Below are 22435 nucleotides of genomic sequence, written 5' to 3' on the forward strand. Positions count from 1 at the left end.
GGTTAAGGATTTTAGCCAAAACTTAATTAATTTGAGATAACACTTTTCATCCCCACAGCTAAAACATGTTAATCACAGTGGAGATGGCATTAAGTGTGTCTTTGTATGTGTGTAAGAGTGTGTGAGCATGTTCCTGCATCACAGACAGACGTGTTTATTTGCTGTGCGCTTGTTTGGATAAGCCTATGCCTGGATGTACTGCTTCCAATGTTTCTGAGTGAGTGTCTGTGTGTGTGTGTCAGCTCAGCAGATGGAGTTTGATTCTCACTACTGGGAAATCTCAATCCCACAATGCACTGGGAGCGGCGCCAAATGAGGAAGAGGCAGTAGCAGCAGCAATGAGGAACCAATCACAGTTTGAATGCTGAAAAAATGTGCTTTCCCCTCTCTCGCATTCCTTCTCGTTGCAGTTCCTCCGGGGTTAGCCATTGTTGTGCTATCCATCAGCATGAATTGGGTCTATACATGAGTTAATTCTTAGCTTGTGTGCATAATACATGCACACGTATCACAGACACAGAAAAAAGCGATTAGCACAGATCACAAAGGAAAACGGTGACAAAATGAATTTGAGGTCTGTTCCCAAACCTTTTTTTTTTTCTCATTTTTTTTTGAGCAGACAACCAGAAACAGCTGGAAATTCCGCTTTAGAAATAACAGCATAAAAATTCACAGCAACTCAACCAAACGTTTCATCACTCTTGGGTCGAAGGGGAATCATTCCAAATTTAGGCTTACTTTTATCTGAAATATCTCCCTTTTTTAAAACTCTTCCCAAATCCCCCTAGCAGTCAAAAGGAACATCTTTTGTTGGGTTACTGCGCGCCGGAGAGAGGAAAGAGGAGACGATGATGGATTCTTAGCTTTTCAGCTAAATTCACGTCTGTAAAAACATCTACTCATGCAACTACAACCAGCAGTTAACATGATTCAATAGTAACCAATAAAAACAAAGTGCTCCCAGTAAAAGAGGCCGGATGGCAATACGATCTGAGAAATCGCAGTGATGTGTCAACGCAAACTGATGACATCACATTCCCTTGCCACAGCAAGGCAGGATCAGATCAGATCATTGTCGTAGTGTGTAAATGTGTGTGTACTGTATGTGCGCGTATGCTAGGGTTTGACCAATATGTTATTTTGTTGCCAAAATTAAGCTTTTGGATTATTTTACTGGAATTTTTTGTTGATGTGAAAAAGCTTCCAAGAGGAATTTAGTTATTGTGGGCCGGACTAATTGAAAAATCCAAGTAAGGTTTGTATCATAGCAGATGACTGATTCTCTGATACGCGATCAGGGAATCAAACTCATCATATCATTGGTGGGTGCCATTAACTGATATCTGACTAGATGGCGCCAACAGCAACTCTCTGCTATCCATGACAGCAAAATGACATATAGCTACAACCCTAAAGTGTGGTTGTGTGTGTGTGCAAATATGTTTGCTTGCTCACAGTGAAAAGCAAAAAAAGCATCTTCCATCCCCTGTAGCCCTTCTTTGGCAGGTCTGGAAAAAAGAAAATAAAAAATAAAACTAAAAAAAAACGCTAAAAGAAAGAGATCTTTGCTCTCTAAACAACCAATCACAGTCCAGCACTGGATTATGACACTTGTAACAAATTGCTAGCAACGCCCTGATGTGAAGTATGAAAAAAAAAAAGGGAGGAGAGAATGGCTGGCCGCCCTGAATATAGGGTCTTTTTTATCTGATGTTGTCAAATGGGTTTAGTCCTGTTGGTCATCCTTGTCTCATGCTAGTGAAGGTTCAGCAACTGGAGGCTGATTTCCCATAGGCTCACTTGCAGCTGGGGATCAAAGGTCAGCGGTGTTGTCATCTTTCTGCACCCATTGGCCCAGTAACCTCCTCCACAATCTCCCTCCAGAGCAGGTGACAGAGCAGCAGAGAGCACAGTGGTAGCGCCCTCTTCAGGAGTCTAGGGACAAACACATAAACACAATTAAAAATTTAAAGAGCTCCTGCATATAAAATACATAAAGAAAAGAACTGGAATGGAAGACAAGATCAACAACAACCTATCTTCACGTAGACAAAAAATGTGCCTAAGTGTGTGTGTGGACACGGATGAAAGAGTAGGGCTAATGTCACTGTGTGTTAGCATCACTGAAAGGAAGGCTCAGGGTAAGTGCATGTGTGTGTGTGTGTGTGTGTTTTCATGGATGAGCGTATGCTTGAGAGCGCTGGTGTTGATGCATTTTAACAATGATCTCAGTGTCAGCAGTGAGACCAGCAGCAGGTTTCTGAGCAGAGAGAGGATCACAACCTGAAAGCTTTAACAGCACACTTGCATACTCGTGTATAACAGTACGTGAGTGCTGTCTGTGATGTGTGTATGCTGTACTACTGTGCAATAATTTCAAACATCAATTTTAATTGTTCTTCTAAGTGAATTATCATTTTGCTTGAAGGGCTGAATTTTTAAGTACAAAAAAGGAGGGGGGGGGGGGTATTGGCAAGCAAAACGTGTTCTTCATAATTCATTTTGCTGTCTGTAGTTAAAAAGTCTCTCCATCCATGTAGGAGTTTTAGTACAGAAAGACAACAGCAACAACAAAACACCCAACTCTTTCTGTGATTGGGGAGGGGCAACGGTTTCCACGGCAGTTGGATGCTTGATGGTAGGGCCATTTTAAAGTATGCAGATGACACGGTCATTGTCAGTCTTTTACATACACGGAAAGGAAAACCAGCCATAAACAAGCTATTGAGCACTTTTTCAGGTGGTGTAAAAATTGTTATCTCCAGCTCAACATATTGAAAACCCAGAAAATAATTGCGGATTTCAGGAAAAATTCCAGCATATCTGATTCCACAAACATTAAGGGTCAAACCAAGGAATGTGTCCCTGCAAATATCTGGGGACTATTATTGATTCAAGCTTGAATTTTCACACAAACTGTGAAGCAGTGTCCAAAACACTTATATATATGTACATTTATATTAACCTGTAAATTTGCAATTTTTGTACGTATCTTTACATATACACTGTAATATTGCATATTCTGTATATATTATCACTGTGACAGTGTTGCAACTACTTGCACTTTAAATTCTGATTACACCACATCTACAAGCACTATTTTACTTACTTATTATTACTTTCTTTTAAGTTGGTTTTTAGTCTTTTTAGTTGTGTGAAGGGAACCTGCAAAGTAAGAATTTCATTACTCTGTGTAACCAATTGTGTTTTGCAGTGTACATGACAATAAACTTCTTGAACCTCAAATCTTGAAAAAGGGTAATCAAGGTCCTCCTTTCATATTGATAAGACCATTATGACAATATTTTTTTTTAAATCTTTTATTGAGTCAGTTTGATCTTTTTCCTTGGTGTCATGGTGACCTGTCTTTGAAGGACAGGAACAAACTGAGTCAAACTGTAAACTGGTCAGGGCAGCTGATTGGTAAATTGCAGCTTAGCCTAGAGTCGATGTATACCAGACAGTTGCAGAGGATGGCCAGCTCTTAAATGATGATTCCCATCCCCTGCGGGATTTTCATCTTTTCCAGAGGGAAAAAGCTGAAAAGCTATTGCAAATTGTGCACTTAATTTGAATGTATTCATTAATTTATTACATTTTTTTGGCCTTTTTATAGTATTTATTAGTTTGGGGGTTTGAAGCTGTGGTTTTATTGAAGCCTGGAGAATGCTCTCTTTCCCTCTGTATATGTAGCCAGTGTCTGTGTTTGATGTCTGGTTGATGGGTTGCCTGCTCTTTTAACTGCAAAAGAAATCTACCTAAGGGCATCAATAAAGGAACCTGAACCTTCTCATACTAGCTCATCTATTGCTTTGTTGTTCACCACTTCACTGCTTTACTCTCATGGATGCCGCATTTTTGTTGCTATTATTACTTCCTCTGGATATTGATTGTGCCGCACTCTCAGAAATTGTACTAGGTTCATTGACTTTCAATATGGGAAATGGGAAATAGGAACAGCAATTTACTGAAAGATGGAAATACAGTATAAAATGCAAAAACAGACTTTGCACAATTCTAATGAACTCAAAAGTCAGTATTTGCAAACTCTATCTTCATTCTTAAATATACAACTGAATTTTTTGTGAATATGCCAAGTATTCGTTAATAGTCTATCTACCAGAATTCTGAAAAGAAAATCAGAATTCTGAGATTAAAGTCAGAATCACTCTGCGCTCTTCATTTAACAACCTGCTTCTACGTATTTTCCCGATGTGGCACCATTACACCCAATCTTAGGGCAAAATCCAACTTTAATCCCCGAGTTTAAAATAAAAAGGTGTTGTAAAAGGTAAAATAAATGTGTGTGTGATAATTTATAATTACATGGACTATTTCACATGATAATAAGTTGGCATACTGTATGTGGGGCAAAACTATTCCAAAGGTTGTGCTCACAGGCAAATGTGACGACTGCGGCTTGGGGCTCAAACATGCACACACATCTTCTTCCATTAAATCTCAGGGACATTAACAGCAGCCTGGGGTCAGTGCTTTAAGTTATGCAAAGAAGGCTTTAAAATGTAACACAAAGTGAAGGGGCTGGAGTTTTAGTAGCACTTCCATTTTCAGCAGGGTGGATGGACTGTGTGTGTGTGTGTCTGTAGAGTGCCCACAGTCAAGTTTGTAGGTTCACATCTAACAGTTTTAACTTTTAGAGATTTCCAGTTCCAAAACCTCACAACGCAGAATAAACTGCAACTCAAGAGTTGAGGAAACACTTAAATTATCCAGGGTTGCTATGTTGTTGTTACAAGCTATTCTTCTAACAATAAAATAATTTGAAGCTCAATTACTGCGATCATTCTGTGATACAGTGTGAACAGTATAAAATGCATTTACTTTAAGCACATGTCAACTATATTTGATCTGAACCGTACAGAAAATGCAGAGCCGTGTTTTACCCTGAAGAGCAGGCGAGCGATGACACTTTGTGCCAGATGGAGGGGTGTCCAGAGGTGGCGGTAGAGTGCGGTATCCACCATGCCGGGATCCACGGCACACGAACTCACTTGGAAACCTCCACTCTGCATCTCTTGGTGGAGGTGGAAACTGAATAACACCTGGGCCAGCTTGCTCTGACAGTAAGCAGCATGTGAGGAGTAAGATTGGCTGAATACAGACAGAGCAAGAAAGAATGTCAATTATTATCCTCCCTATGAAAAAGTAAGAAACTTTTAACACAGCTTTTCCAAAAATCTGATTAAATTATATTAATTCACTTTGCTAACAAACTAAATTCCTCAAAAAAAAAAAAGGAATAAAATATTAATAATTCTGTCCTCAACTATATAATGTGTGTAGTATGATAGAAGCTTAAAATTATTATTTAAATAACACAATATATTTATAATGTCCCCGAAACTTAACAAGGGTATTATAAATGTTATGCTAGGCTTTTGGACTAAAAGAAGTCTGTACTGAGTTAAATCAGCATTTGAGTTTAAGACCTTGGATATTAAACACCAATATATCTATGTAACGACATGATGACGATATTCAGGCTGTTAATACATCTTGACAGCAGTGTTGAGAGCTGGAGCGATACTGAGCCAACTGGAACCAACAGTTGTCCACTTGTGCCAAACTGAGATGTGTAATACTGATCTCAGCATAAAGAAGGCAGGTGAACACAATACACAAGGATGTGAACCGCTCTTCTTAAAGAATATCGAAGGGCTGACTTTATCTTTTTTAATAAAGCGCTTAATGTGAATGTCACACATCATTAAATATGTTTGTGGCTCAATAGTAAATGGCTGATAACCACCAAACACTAAAGTGAAAAATTAATGACCACTGTGACAATAGCAATTACATGAAATGACTCAGTTTGCATCTGAAGCAAGCATTTTTAAAGTCTATATATCATTTTAACTATTTATTAGTTTATTATTTGTTATTAACTTCAGGTATTGTGTGCATCAGATGCATGTCTTTGGACATTTGTGTTTGTGTGTACCTACCGGCTATTCAGGTCATTTAGTCTGATCTGTCCGATGCAGTGAGCTGAGGATGAGACGTTGACCACACGAGAGACATGACCTGATTTCCCAGAATCCTTCAGTGTATCCAGGAGTAGCCAGGTCAAAAGGAAGTGTCCCAGGTAGTTCACACCGAAGTGCTGCTCAAATCCATCCTCCGTACGCCCCTCAGGAACCAGCATAACACCCGCTTGACACACACATCCACACACAAATATTTGATACACAAAAAAATGCATTTTAGTATTTCAAATGTGAATTTAATTCAAATGCTACAAGACTAATTTAACATTTTACATAAAAAAGTAATAGAGATAAAACACAAAAAACGCAAAGGTTAAAGTGAAACCCATACATCAGTCAGTAATTTCTGATAGGCAACAATAGGCAAGCAGCTTGGTGTGAAAAAATCAACTGTGGGAGCAATCATCAGAAAATGGAAGACATACAAGACCACTGATAATCTCCCACGATCTGGGGCTCCACGCAAGATCTCATCCCGTGGGGTCAAAATGATCATGAGAACGGTGAGCAAAGATCCCAGAACCACACGGGGGGACCTGGTGAATGACCTGCAGAGAGCTGGGACCAAAGTAACAAAGGTCACCATCAGTAACACACTACAACGGCAGGGAATCAAATCCCGCAGTGCCAGACGTGTTCCACTGCTGAAGCCAGTGCATGTCCAGGCCCGTCTGAAGTTTGCCAGAGAGCACATGGATGATACAGCAGAGGATTGGGAGAATGTCATGTGGTCAGATGAAACCAAAGTAGAACTTTTTGGTATAAACTCAACTCGTCGTGTTTGGAGGAAGAAGAATACTGAGTTGCATCCCAAGAACACCATACCTACTGTGAAGCATGGGGGTGGAAACATCATGCTATGGGGCTGTTTTTCTGCCAAGGGGACAGGACGACTGATCCGTGTTAAGGACAGAATGAATGGGGCCATGTATCGTGAGATTTTGAGCCAAAACCTCCTTCCATCAGTGAGAACTTTGAAGATGAAACGAGGCTGGGTCTTCCAACATGACAATGATCCAAAACACACCGCCCGGGCAACAAAGGAGTGGCTCCGTAAGAAGCATTTGAAAGTCCTGGAGTGGCCTAGCCAGTCTCCAGACCTCAACCCCATAGAAAATCTGTGGCGGGAGTTGAAAGTCCGTGTTGCTCGGCGACAGCCCCAAAACATCACTGCTCTCGAGAAGATCTGCATGGAGGAATGGGCCAAAATACCAGCTACTGTGTGTGCAAACCTGGTAAAGACCTATAGTAAACGTTTGACCTCTGTTATTGCCAACAAAGGTTATGTTACAAAGTATTGAGTTGTATTTTTGTTATTGACCAAATACTTATTTTCCACCCTAATTTACGAATAAATTCTTTACAAATCCTACCATGTGGATTCATGGATTTTTTTTTTCACATTCTGTCTCTCACAGTTGAAGTGTACCTCTGGTGCAAATTACTGACCTCTGTCATCATTTTAAGTGGGGGAACTTGCACAATCGGTGGCTGACTAAATACTTTTTTGCCCCACTGTATACAGTATCCAAGGACGCGTGCAGAACATTTCACAGTGTGACTGGATCTGTGTTTAATTCTCAAACTCCCTTTAAATTCAGCCAGACGACTGCATTGAAATTACACAGCTGCGCAGAGGCTTTCTACTTCTCTCAATAAATATTTGATAAACTTTGTGCAGAGTCCGGCTGCACGCTCATATAACACAAGGACAGAACACAAAGACTCACCATTATTGACCAAAATATTTAGCGGCAGGTCCCGTTCTCTGAAGCTCTGGGCGAACTGACGTACAGACTGCAATGAAGCCAAGTCCAGTTTCTTAAACTCCACTGCAATGGACACACACACACACACACACACATACATGCATCAGAGCCATTATAAATGGATTAATCCTCCACGACACTTTGCCGGTAAGACATCAAAGAGTGTATTAATCATCTTCTCCAGCGGGCTTGGTGGATTCCTACACTGCAACACTAACAGCACTTCCATTGCTCCATCACATTAACAAACCTAATACTCCCACCAGAACTCCATCAAAGCTCAGCACATTGTTATATCAGATCTAATATGTGATAAGACACAGGTAAGAGATCAGCTTCTCTCATCAAAACATGAAGGGGGACTGCTGGCTTTAGTAAGCTCAAGTGTCTGCACGCTCACAGAAACACTGATTTAAAAAAGCTTGACAAACCGAGCTTTCCTGGAATATATAAAATTTTAAGTAATAAAATAATAATAAAATTCTCAAATCTGTTCATCAAAAAGGGATATGTCATTCTGTTTGGGGGTTGATCAACGAGACCTACTTTTTCCACGGTCAAAGCTCTGTGGCTCCAAACACAAAGTTACCTCAGCATCCCTTATTAAATGGCCAGCCAGGTAACAAACCTGTGACATCACACCTTAACTAAACCACTGAGATACCCAAGGTGCGGCAGGGTTTATTGTAAAATAGTAACAGACTGGTGACAAATTAAAGGAACAAGAGCCCCTCCAATAAGAGCATCTTGTGGCTCTGCTATGCTGTGAGGGGTATTTTGCTTGCACAGTTTAGGTCCACTTGTCCTTTAGAGGGAAATCAATACAAATCTGTTCTGACTGATCACCTTTCTCCCATGCTGAAGCCTTCTATTCTGATGGGAGAAGGATCATTTTTTCCCAGGATGACAATATATTCCACGGGGTATTAAAGGTCATTGAACGTGTTGATTACGAAAAAAATGTCAAATGTATGATATGGCTGTGAAAGCCCACAGGTCTCAACCCAAGTGAGCACTATGCAGGAGAATTTGAAATATATTAGACAACATTTTCCACCACCATCAACATCAAAATGCCAAATGAGCTGTTTTGATCTGCACAGTAGCATGAAAATGTTCATCAAATATGCATTCAAGAAGCTCTTCAGGCTAAACAAGCCATTTAACTGCCCTGATTAAAAGTTCTACTGCTTTTTATTCTGCACTTGAACAGATATAATGAGGCATATATGACTGTCATGCAATGTATTAAATAGTGCAAAATCTCTGTATAGTAACACCTTTTTAATGGTGGGTAATATAGAAGTGACCCCTAGTGGTCACTTCCCTTGTTTATCGGGAACAGTTTTATGTTGTCTTTCCCAGTTTTTGTGGTGCTTCTGCTTCATTTAATGGTGCAAAAACAAAAAAAGTAAATAAACTTTCTTCTTTTTTACAGACTCTACATTTGTAGAATGACCTTCCCACTGCAGACACGACTGCTGACTCACTTCTAATCTTCAGCAGCAAATTGAAATCTCATTCCAGCAAGAAATGTTTTAAATTGTTCTTTAACCCTCTAACATCCTCTGTGTGCATTTCTCAGCACTTCGAGATGGGAAATATTCTTGAAAAGTAAACAATCCTGTTCTATTAAATGCTAAAACAGAAATCCTATTTTGGGTTCACTGGCTTAAAGCAACAGAGAAATGAGTTGATCACAGAAATGTGACACCCAAAATATACACAAAAACGAATACACTACTCTAATAGCAAAGTAATATACACTAGTGCTCCCATCACATTATTGTTTTTCTTACTCTGTGCAATCTGCAGACTCATAACTCTACATGGCTGAAATTGTTTTGCATTTTTTGTTGCCAGTGGAATCCATCATGTCTCTTTTTTTATCTTTGTGTCATTAATATTTAATAATGTAAATGTAAATTTTAAAAATGCAAAATTATCAGGAAATATGTCGTCCTTAGCAGGTCTTTATTTTAGGTAAATACCTAACCTTAACACATGGCATATTACTGTGTGTCATTCATTTGAACAAACTAAGCCAAAATGCAGAAGCAGTGTGTGGAAAAACTAAGTTAACCCCCTGATTCAAAAGCCTGCAGAACATCTTTAGCAGCAATAACTTAAGGTCACTGTTTTCTGGACTTTACAACGCTGTTTTATGTCATTGAGGTTTGCAGGCATTTATAAAGTTTTTAAGCTCCCACCATAGCAGACAGCAGATGAGCAAAATAGTAAAACATCTTCTTTCATTGAGGTGATCACATTTTCTGCTCATCAATTAATTAAGTGCATCTGATTAGAAGCGCCTGGCTGCTACTTACCTTCTTAATTTGGATGGAAACAGAATCGGGGTTAGATAATAAATAAATCATGACATGGTGTAACAGGCCGTCTTTTATACTTCATTTGAGGTTGTATTGATCTAATTTTAAGACTAGCTGAGGACAGATTGTGTTTTTATTATATCTTGAGATATATAAGATATATAAGCCTATGATTACAGTGAGAATTTGAAAGTAGAAGCTTACACATTCTGACAAGCAAGACTCAAGCTGCACGAAGCCTCGGGATTATTCACATGGTTTGGCCTTGCATTTTTTAATAGCACTGTCAAATTATATCCCTCAATTCAAAGTAAAGCCTTGTGCCTTTTAAATATCTATAAAATAATAGATTGTTTCCTTTAGAACTCAAGTAAGCCTCTAACGTCTCAAATATAATGGACAAAGACAAGAGGAGGACAGAGAGAACACAGGGAGGACGAGTTGATGGAACTGATAAAGAAAAGGGCTGCTGAGACAGATGAGAGTGCAGCTGTTCCTGATGAAGGTCTGATAGCAGTCTTATCTCCAAGCCACGCTACTCACCTCCTGCTGACTGTGTGTGTCTGAGAGAAAAAAAAGAAAGAAAGGAAGAGAAAATAATAAGAACAAACCCGGTGTGTGCAGCAGAGTGACCGCGAGCACAAATTTGACTTAGTAAGAGTGTGTGCTTATGTGCACCTGAAAACAGGTGCACGTGTTGCAGGAGAATTGTGTGTGCGTGTATGTCTGTGTGTGTGCCATGCCCGTCAGTCCTCTCTTGTCATCTTGAATGGGGCCTCTCGAGACTGAGCCCTTTCAGAAAACCCAGTCGTATTTAGAAAGCCCACTGGGAGTGAAATGCCATTGATCATGCGTGGGCCTGCACCCCAGGATTTTCTATAACACTCAGGCTCCTTGACTCAATCGCTCAACACTGTGATTGTATTTTATGTCTTGAAACACAACGCGATGAAAAACCTTTGGAGGAGTTGTACCGGATCTACTCACTGACTCATTCACTGTTTATCTTAAATAAGCTGCAACTTGTCAAATGTGGAGGAACCAAACTAAGTAAAGTGGTTTTAGTGAGATAATAAAGTGGTTAATTTTGTATTACTCCTGAATAGTAGATGACAAAGATAATAAATAAATCAAGAAAAGATGACATAAGTTTGTTTCTGAGCAAAAAGTCATGAAAATAACCATGAAAGTCCTCCATGAAGAGCGATTACCAAGGTTTGTGATTCTGCCTATAAAAAGCAAACACCTTACCTGGTTTAAATTCACTCTCTTTGCCCTTCAGGGATGTCTCCCTGTGCCGTTTCACTATCGACCTGTACTTGTGCAGAGAGCAAACATGACTTCTTTGTTGAAGTAAACTACAGCTGTGGGGGGGAAAAGTTTTCACATGACTCTATGTAATCATGTGAAAAACTAAGTTTACCCTTACTACTTCCATACTTGATTAACTGATCAACTGACCATAAGCTGAGTTTTGGCAGTTTGCTGGTCTGAAGTATTCAGCTCTGTCAAAACAATCTTTCAGTGAGTGGACCGACTATAAAGGCCTCAGTTAGTTTTTAAATGTTAAAGTTCATGACAATTGAAGTAAAAAAAGACTGAACAAGTGCAGCTTGTTTGGAAGAGTTCCCAGAACAAAGCCTCTTCTCTCTAAAAAGAACACGGCAGCACGGCTTAGGTTTGCAAGCTGGCAGCCGAAAAAACCCACAAGGCTCCTAAACAATGTCCTTTCGGCGGCATTGCCATAATACACAGCACCACGTCTGGCCAAAAACAAAGAGCATATGAGTTCCTGCTTGCTGGATTTGACTCCCAAATCTTAATCCTCTTCCTAAAAATGAAATTGAAGTTGGCAATTTTACACAGTGGAACAGAACATATATGGTAATCAAGTACAAGCAGTAAGATTGGGACATCCAGAGAGTTATTCAAATGTAGTAGGAGCAGCAGAAGTGGTCCACAGGTGGACATTGAAACGACCTTCAAGGTGACAACACTCTAATTTAAATTAGATGAAGTTGTACTTTTTATATGTGGAGGTACATTGTACATTACTATATTCTAAAATTTGAATATTTATTCAGTGCAGATAATCTGTATTTTATCTCTACATTTTCTGGCTTTGCATAACTTAGCCTCTTATCCGTTCCATTAATGTAATTTGCAATTTCAAAGTATGAAATTGTCCCTCATTTTAATCTTTTCTTTTGGATTAACTCACTAAAACTGCTGCTCTACAGTACTTCTATTTTCAGTTTAATGAGATTGCCTCAGTTATCTAAACAGACGTGCATGTGGCCATACAGCGAGCTGGTCATATAGCATGACACTGGTGCAGAATTGGTGCATGTGCATAATTAAAAACCAAAAAGTATTGAAAACAGTCAACTTTGCTATGAGAATAAGGTTGGAAGACGATGACAGGACTCAGTTCCAGTAAAAGCTGCCAAAGCTGACACAGGCAGGTCTAAAATAATTAGTAAAGTAATTTTAATGCTGATTTTAAATGTGACAAAATGCCTTAAATCACAATCTCAGACCTTTTTAAAATAAAGACATTTCCACATGTTACAGCAGGGAAAGCACAAGTGTAAATAAGTAAAAGATAATAATAACAGCCGACTTCTAGTTATTCACAGCCAAGAATTACTGTAACTTTAAAAAACACCATAAATAATTTATATCTGCATATGAAATAGTTCTGAAACAAGATGAAGGCATTACTTACAATTAGTTTCATACAAACAGTAACACATTTGTACTATGCTTCATTTTTGCCTACAAAAAACACACAACGACCCTTGAATGTTAGGTTTCACATTTATGAATTGAAGTCTTAAGGGGATCAAAAGTCAAAGGATGGTTTCATGGCAGAGCAGCCATTTCTAACACTGCTTTTAAAGCTTGTGAACTGTCACCTTCCCTTTCCCCTTTTTCATCTCAACCAGCTGCTCTTAGAGTCCCAAGTGGATGGAAAGGCACAATTGTGTCTGTAATTTTGAACACTAAATGTGATTAGAAATGGGTTCTGCCACATCAGTGCACAATCAGAGTAACTACAGTAGCAAAAGAGCTACCGAAAAAAATAAAACCCTTTCTGATTGAAAGTCCTTTGGTAACATTTTAAACTGAATTTCCAAAAAAACAACAACAACTGTTTAGCAGAGGTGCTTTTTTATGTTAATTCTATTTTTTGCAATTTTATGTATTTATTTTGGGATGAGCGTAATCTAAAATTACAAAATTAAAGGGAAATTCAAAGCATCTTTTTTTTACCACCCATCACTATAATGGCCATATCAGCCAACAAACAAACAAACCAGGAAAAATAAATGTTGAGCCTAATGGATCCAAATTGGACTGAATGTTGAGGTATATGCCTGACCTACATGTATTTGAGAAGAGCAGGCTGCCTCCTCAAAATGTAGGTTAATTTGTAAAGGTAATGTGATTCATGCTGTTGTTTGGAGACACGCTATCAATATATCTCTATATCTGTTATAGCCGTATATATTTAGCAATATTAAGCGATAGCAACATCAGGAAGAATGAACATGAGTAGCTTGAGAAATACCAAGGGAGGAGCCAGAGCAGCTACTGCAGATCGGGAAGGTAAAGGCTACAGTGGTCCATGTGATCCCCAAACTGAGAGAGGAGCTCCAGTAGATTCCAGGAATAACATCCGAGATATCTCTCCAGGAGAGAGCTGTTCTAGGAACAGCAAAGATGGTGCACAGGGCATATCTGTGGTCTGACACATCAGACGTTTTCTTCACTTGCAGCTTTTACCTTTAACAACACTCTAAATTACTCCAAAGGGCCCAATCCCTAAAAGTGAAGGTTGGGTCCGTAGCACTAGCTTACCACTATCAAAAAATTACATCAGCAACACAAAAGGCTGAAACAAAAGGTGCTTGTTCTTTGGAGTTTCTGTAGTAATTGCAAACGGCTGAAGGAAGCACTATCTTCATGTGGCTTGTGGTTAACCCTTTAAGACCTACCATAGAACCAAGTCCGCCAGAGCTTATATTATATTTTTACATGTTGTAGTGCCATTTTTGGAACCATTTCAAGTTAATATACATCAATACAACCATTATAGCCCAAATTTTAATAGTGAGTAATTAATTTAGTGCAATATGAGTTCGAAGCATCCCAGAAACGACACAGAAAGTCATAAAGTCAAACATAACTTTTAAAAACACCAGTATAGGCTCATAAGGCCCTGATAGTAAAAAACTACATTTCCGCAAAATGACGTCACTTCCGGTTTCGGGCAGGTCATGGCAGACATGCGATAGTTCGTGCTGATGGACGTAGGAAGTGTTACAAACAGCTGATCGAATCGGCAAAGCGTGTTTCTGGAATATTATGTTTTTGTTGCTGCAAGTGCTTTTTATGCAGTTTTTGCAAAGCTATATGTGGAAGGAAACTGTGACTTAGGACAAGCTGATGGCATAAGATGTAAGTACAACTCCTCCAGTTTCATGTGCAAAAACAATTATTGCACTAGCTTACGTGGTTGCAGTGCTACCGGGACGTAAAAATAGTTACGCAAAACGGAGCATGCCCGCTCCGACCAGCTTTAAAGGGTTAATGTAGATTACAAGTAGCTTGTGACACCAGTATACAGAGAATCTAAGAGATTTTGTACCTAAAACCTAAAACTAGCATCGTATATTTTTATGAGACTAATACAGAAAACAAAAACAGTGTTTATACTATTGATTTAGCCTGAATAAAATCATGACAAGCAATTGAAAAGCTGTTCAGTTTAACTTAAACTTATACTAGAAAGGAGACAAAAAATTAGTAAGTGAATTAAAAACGTGCAAAAATTTCTTATGCTTTCATTTAACATGAATATTGTTAGGCTAGCTGCTCCAAACTCAAAGTGATTTTGCTCTAATTAATCCTGTCTGAACTAGCATGCTCCAACTGTGATTAGAATATGTAGGCTAGGCATGCAATAGAAATGTCCATTCAAATTTCATTCTGACATGCTCTGCTGCAAAGCTACAGTCAACACAGTATGTCTGGAGTGGCTAAATTGCATTGTCATATCAATCCAGGAAATTATAGAGGACCTGGGGGTTCTGGTTGCCATTTTTCTGCAAAACATTGCAGAAATGTATATACATATATATATCTTACAAACACTAATTCCAGTCTAAATCATGATCGGCAGGTAATGATTATGTGATTCACCTCGTGCCCAACTTGCAATATCACAGTAAACCTCCCTCCATTCCCAAGCATATTCTTAAGTGTTATTTTTCATTCAGTTTCTTGGCCAAACAACTCTAAAAGAGCAACACAGTGAAAAAGAAAAAAATTATGTCAGGACAGCCTGTTTCTCTTACCCCAAATCCTCCCTTTCCACCTGGCTCTAACATGCATCTTGTGTCCCGATTTTGACTACAGTAGATTTGATTAAGCTGGATTACACCTAAATCTGATATTAAAATGCATCAGTGCCAAACACATTAAATTTCTCTTCTGCTAGACAACAGGCCGGAGATCTTGCATTACTCAGTGCTTTAAAGGTGACAGTAAATACCTTGGCATGAAAAGCCTGATTTTTGCATTGCACTCATTAGTTTCATTATTTATTTAAAATATTTTGTTCTTAATATACCACAGTATAGAGTCAAGTCATAAATTCCCTTGAGTTTCTAACCAATCAGCTCTACCCATCAACAATATTTTCTGACTAAAAAGATAAATGAACTATCTTCCCCGAAGGATACATCTTACGGGACCCAGGGGGGGGGGAAATATAAATAGTTTGACTTTAAATCTGATAAACAACAAAGTGAAATTCGAGAGTATTAGGACTGGGCAGCCTGCCAGTCTTAGCTCCTCCACAGACGTTTTTATTCGGCTGATGTAGGAGAGAGGGGGCTGGCTGGTCGAGTCCAGCGTGCAGCGCTAATGGGACGTTGCGTTTCAAGACAGCTGTAAATGTGAATATGTGGCTACTGTGAGTCAGTTTCACACGGACCAAAAAGGAAATCACAGAAATGCTCAAAACGAATTGCTGTTCAAAATTATTCACAATATCACGCTTATAACCACGTAACAATCCCTGAGGTACAAACGCGCACTAACAAGGTCAACCTTGTATGAACATCCCATTGCACTTAAATTCTGTTTAGAGTTAAAGAGCTTAGGTAAAACAACAATGTTTTTTGTAAGAAGGCAGCAGCTGCGTTACCTAAGCTGGAAGAAATTTGAATGTGTGCTAAGCAGACAGACAAACACACATAGGGTCCCCTGTTTCACACTGCTAATCTAGGCCTTTGGTTTGAGGCACAATGTGTTACTTTCAAGTGCACCGTGACTAAAGTTAGTGGGCAGACAGCGCTGCCTGTGGCAAAACACAGAAATACCCTGCATCTCCCAGTGTGTGTGTGTGTGCGCGCATGTTCATAATTTAAAGTAAAAGCCTCTAAGCTTCATTGTCTCGCGCCCAGGTGCAGTCCAAAATCATTAGCATGTTTCATAGGATTTTGCTAGAGGTTTCCAAGGGACATTACCTCTTTAGAGTGCAAAATGTACTGCTACATGATTCCCAATAGACCAAAAACACCTTTACACATTAAAACAAATGTTAAAAATCCCTCAGCTTACAAACACTCGAATAACATCACTGAATAGTGAAATGCATGGTCCTGAGGCTGTGTGACACCTTTCAAAAGAGCAGACAGTTAGTAATACATAAACTTTACTGAAGAACAATGCTTTTTTCGTCTTGGTCGTGGAACACTCGCCAGCTCTTTAACCTCTTAAGTATACTTAAGGGTGTGTGGGAATTTGCCAAGCAACTCTACAAGTATTTTGTAGACTTAAAAGTATTTAACTATATCCCTCGGGGTGTCCTCTGGTGGATTTCTCTGAAGTATGAAGCATCATGCCCATTGTTACAATCGCTCACAGTCAGAGCCTGGTCTGCATTGCCGGCAACAAGTCAAACTTGTTTATGGCAGAGTTTCTAGACGCAACCAAAATTCCTAGGATGCACTTTTTTGGTGGCCTTAGACTCACGTTTGCTTTTTACAGATGATTTGGTAATCAGTTGGGTTGATCTACTACATTCCTCACCTTTGCCCACCAATGGCATGTAGTAACCAAATAAATTAGACTGCAGATACAAGCAGCAGAAACAAGCTTCCTGTGAAGTGGTCTGGGCTCTCCCTTTAGAGGTAGGATGAGGAGCTCAGTCATCCAGGAGGGACTTAGAGTAGGGCCACTGCTTCTTTGCATTGAAAGAAGCCTGTTGAGGTGGTTTGGGCATTCGGCCAGGATGCCTCTGGGTGCCTCCTAGGCGAGGTGTTTTGGGTATATCTAACCAAGAGGAGAATCTGGAGCAGACCCATGAAACGCCTGGGAGATTATGTCTCTCAGCCAGAATTGGAACATTTTAATGTCCCCCCAGAAGAGCTGGAGGCAGTGGCCAGGGAGAGAAAGATCTGGACATATCTGCTCAGACTGCTCCCCTCAGAATCTGTACCCAGTAAGTCGTAGAAAATGGATGGACTGACCTAAAATATACTGTCATTTATGGAAACCTGTTTCTTCAGTAGAATTGTTTCAGTGTTTTAAAAAATGGATTAACAACCAGAATGTGTTATCTACATTTAGGGTGCTTTTTGTGTAACAGGAATTTTGCTTTTATAAAGAAGGCATGAAAAAGATTGCTCACCACAGCCCCATAAAAAACTGCTTTTTAAACGACCAATTACATTATATATCTATATATAAAATCTGAGGGCATAAAGTAATTCTACAATAATGTGCAAAAATCTTGAGCCACTCATCATTTCTTTATATTTTTATAGGAAAATTGGAAAAATATACAGTGATTTATTGAGATTTATTGAAAACCTGAACTCTTGTAGGCAATCCTTGACTGATATTGTTCCATTTATATAGATGGATGGAGGATCCCCAACACCACAGACTAAATAACCACAGCCCCACCCCACAACAGACCCTCCACTGTGTTTTACAGATGTTGCACATCCTCACTGTTGTACCTCTGTCTCCTGACCTCCTCTGTTCATACTGACAACAATTTGAACCAAAGATTTCGGATTTATGCCTCAGCCATTTCTTCCCGTTTCTTTTCTTTACAAATGGCTTCTTAAAAGCCATTCTCCCACTAAGACCATTTTTGATGAGTCTTCAGCAAACAGTAGATGGATCAACTGAAGTGCCAACTGCTTTTTTCTTAAGCACAAGACTTTGAAATATTGTTCACATGCTGTAGAAAATGTTTTAGGCCTGCCACATCTTCTTTTTACATCCATTTGTCCAGTTTCCTGATATTTTTTAAGGACATAGTACACATGATGCCAAGACATGACAAGTTTTCAGCAAATAAGGAATTATCCCGTTGGTCACATTGTGCAAAAATACAAATTTAAGCCTGTCCAACTATGTTTTGTCATTTTTCTTTAGATTGAACTAAAGAAATTATGTGTTTATGTGACAGGCTGCTAGTAACAAAGTAAGTGTTAAGTGGCTTAACAAACAAACAAAAAAATCCTCTGAGAATTAGGTACAGGGACTGCAGGGAAAATGAGTGAAAAAGCAGCCAATGTCAAAAAGCCTGAAGAACAGTTTTTTTTTTAAATACAAGAAAAATCTGTCTCCTTGGAAGCAAAATATAAAGTAATGAAGGGTGGCTCAAGACTTTTGCGCAGTGCTCTACATTGAGATTGTGAAATAAAACACTTTGCCACTCGTGACACCTTGAAACACCCTAAGGGACCTGGACTTGTCTAGCCAAGTCCCCAGTTAGAGAATCACCTCCACAGCCTATGTATTATGAGCTGTCTCCCATTTCTCATAACAGACAAATGTACACACGCTGGGAAGGATGCCAAAGGGCATTTGGACAGAGATGTTTAAAGCTCCTGCCTCACATACTAATGAGAATCCATTACTGTCTCATTCAAATAGTCTCAAACACACACACACATACGCATACACAATCAGCACATTCTCATTCAGTGCATAAGCATCTGGCTACAGACACCCCCTTGTCCCCTATGCTTCAGTGCCTGCCAATTACAAAAGAAGTAATCAATTCCACCACGGCTCCGTCCCGGGAAATCGACTTCAATGACACCGGCTACATGGCCGCTGTCTCTGTACCTGACAGCCACTTACACACAAGCAGGGACCCAGTCAACCAGCCTTCTGTTGCTCTTCAGTGCAAGGCCAAGCAAGATAAACCAGATCCCCCTTCCCAACTGGAAGCATTAGCTCTAAATACTGTACCATATTTCATGGTCATCATGTCTAAAGAAGTGTTTTACCCATTGGAATCTGACAAAAAGGACATTTTCACCTGCACACGCGCTTATTGCTTTGCAACTGAAGGCCGGCCGTTTGCAGGCAATCCAGGGTCTGGTTGCCTAGGTAACCCTCTAATGTATTTACTGCCAGATCATAAGTCAAACAGCAAAATTCTTCATTCGCATTGTTATGACTTGTTTCAATTGCTTGCCTGGAATTACTGGCCCATTTCCCGTCACCAGCAGTTATTTAGTGGAATGTCATTTACTTTCTATGGTGTCTCGTTGTGGCATCGTTTCATGCATGGGCACGGTTTTAATATTAGTTTTCATGTGCTACATGTCCATGTCCTCTACAAAGTGTTCACGATTTACCTTAGAAGCATCTCAAGAACAAATGAAGAAACACAGGATAAACCTGTAAATGTATTTTTTATACAAATCCTATAAAGTTTGTTGTTGACAGGACAAACAGCATACAGCTTTTTTCTGCTAGCTCAAGGTCCCAAAAACTTAAAACTCACAGTAAGTGCAGTAAATAAGCATGAACGTATCGTCAATGGTCAGGTATTGGAAAAACTGGAAACATTTGAACATACAGTATCATTACACAGTGTAATGGTGTAGCTAACCCAAAGTGTTTTTAATAGCTTTGGACAAATGTGGCACTACCACACACGTTCTGGATCCAAAAACAAGTAAAATGACTACATTGTTTTAGTTTTTAAGAAGATTTTTTTTAATAAAAATATTAAAAAACTGTACATTTATAAAGGAAAACATAAGTAGCTCTAGTATGCCTCAAATATTACAGACACTATCTAAAACCTGATTTTGCAAGCGTACCAATCTTGGAACACCTCTTTAATAAAACAGCAACTGACTCACCTTACGAGGTGGTAAAATCTCAAGGCTATTTCGTACAGTCTTCTTAGTCACGGCACTATAGTGGAATTTACGGTGATGTGAAGGTCAGCCGAATCAATTTCTCAACATGGGATTTAAAAAGAGAACCCTGTAAGCTGTTGTCGATGAAGTGATATATCTCTACTATTATTTGTCTCTTCCCATTTTCATCACCACCTCTGTGTTTCCCATCTTCTTCCACCTCCTGATTCTTTTTTCCTATTTTATTTAGAAAAAAAAGCTGGTATCTTCACATCCTTTTGCATCATTTTCCTCCTCATGTTCATTACAGTGGATCTACAACACTCCTGACACTGTATGTATGTGCGGTTGTGTGTGTTCAGGTTTACCTGCAACTGTGAAATCATGTGTGTATGTTTGGTAAAGACTGGAAAAAAGCCTACGGGGCAGACTACAGCAGCTCTTTCCTTTATCTTCAAACAGCGGCTTGCTAAAACAACAACATTTGTGCGTACGCATGCGTGTGTCTGCCTGCGTGTGCATGCGTTTAATGTTTGCAATGTTACCTTTGGCCTCTTTGTAGTGTTCACAGATCCTTCTGACAGCTGCAAGACCCTCCTGCTCATCTCTCCCACCTCAAAGAGAAAGAAACACACACAAACACACACAAATGAATACAATATATGACGAGACCTTGGAGGCTTTTTATAAAAAAATACAGGTTTCCTTTTTTTTGTCAGTCTTTCATCTTATAAAAACACATTTCCAAGAAAGGTTCTTCGAATGAAAGAACACTCAGTGCAAAAATTTTGCCCTTCAGAAATTAGGAAAATTAACAAGGCTTCTGATTCAATACATCTACTTTTTCAGTAAAGACTTTAAATGCAAGCCTGTAAAGAAAGTATAATATTATTAAAAGCATGAGTTATTATGAAAGTACCATCTAACTTCAAACAAGCTATATGAGGACACTTCACCAAAGAGATTTTAGCCAAAGAAAAACTACCTTAAAAAATGTGATTTTTCTTTGGCTAAAATCTTTTAATGCTTGCAAAGTCAAACAGCAACATTCTGAATATGAAATCAGTCAAAAGATACTTTTTTGCACCATCACTGGATCCAGGCAGCATAGCCAGACAGGAAAGTGGGGAGCACACTTTTATAATAATAAGTATTTTGATCCCAAAAATATCAGAAGAAATATCAGAGTGCCGCATATTTTAAAAAGCTATTTGGTAGAAGCAAAATAAATGGGTAAAATATGGTGCTTAAGGAATTTATTAGACCACAATCCAATATAATGTTTATACCACAGCTGCCCCAAAGTTTCTACAAAGTTTCTGCAATGATTTATCAACCTTGATGCACAAGCTCCTCATTCTTGTTATTCAGGAATTTTCCAATTCAGTGTTTTACAAAAAATAGCAGAAAATATAGTGATGCATATTATTAATTTTTGCTTAGATGCCAAATTACAGTAATTTACTTGCATTCCTGAACACCAAAATTAGTTTTAGTATATGAATGTTATGCTTGACTAATTTCTGACTTGTCAGAGAATTCCAGTCTGCCTCAAATTTAAGCAAAAAATGAAAACTGGGTTTGTTATTTGCCTGATAAACAATCACGTCATTTTTTTGTTCTGAATATTTCTTTCTTTGAAAAAATTTGTGTTTTCTTGTTCTATGACAGCTGGTCTAATAAATTTGTTAAGCATCCTACCTGTTTTATTGTACTTGATGGGGGAAAATGAGATTCATACAGTGCTCAGTGATAACTGAAAATGGCGTGTAATACCATCTACAACATCAGATCTGAGTTATAAACTCATAAACACAAGACCTTTAAACACACTGATCCACAGCTCTCTATTTTGGTTCCATATTGAATGCACTGTTCAGATTAATTTACATGCTCCAGCAGCACAAGACAAAATATGCAGAGAGCTACATATCATGTGCTGCTTTCTAAGATCATTGTAATAAATATATTATCCCCATATGAACAATATCATTTTAATACACCAGTTCTCACAGTGAAAAAGTCCATGATATGCTCCTATCATAGTTAAAGTCATTTTCCTTTCACAGTGCAACAGGAGCAAGGGGCTGTAAGAGCTCTTTCATAAAAATAATTTACCACACACCCTATGCCGA

The 22435-nt window shown here is 38.9% G+C and overlaps 1 protein-coding gene across 3 annotated transcripts in view; it reads right to left on the reverse strand.

Annotated features, from left to right (window-relative positions):
* Positions 1-574: 574 nt before the first annotated feature.
* The window catches only part of LOC102205756 (dehydrogenase/reductase SDR family member on chromosome X), a 47069-nt gene continuing 25208 nt past the window's right edge, over positions 575-22435 (reverse strand). For 2 of the 3 annotated variants that reach the window (XM_005723264.1, XM_005723262.1), the window contains exons 3-7: positions 20846-20914; positions 7739-7840; positions 5967-6174; positions 4905-5112; positions 575-1935 (exon numbers count right to left, since the gene is read on the reverse strand). In XM_005723264.1, the coding sequence (XP_005723321.1) occupies positions 1756-1935; positions 4905-5112; positions 5967-6174; positions 7739-7840; positions 20846-20914 (767 nt within the window). In that variant the 3' untranslated portion in view covers positions 575-1755. The remainder of the gene's footprint in view (positions 1936-4904; positions 5113-5966; positions 6175-7738; positions 7841-20845; positions 20915-22435) is intronic. The other variant, XM_005723263.1, reaches the window with a different exon arrangement.

The sequence above is a fragment of the Pundamilia nyererei genome, unplaced genomic scaffold (genome assembly GCF_000239375.1).
Source record: "Pundamilia nyererei isolate P.nyererei 1_Seehausen unplaced genomic scaffold, PunNye1.0 scaffold00009, whole genome shotgun sequence".
NCBI classification, from domain to species: domain Eukaryota; kingdom Metazoa; phylum Chordata; class Actinopteri; order Cichliformes; family Cichlidae; genus Pundamilia; species Pundamilia nyererei.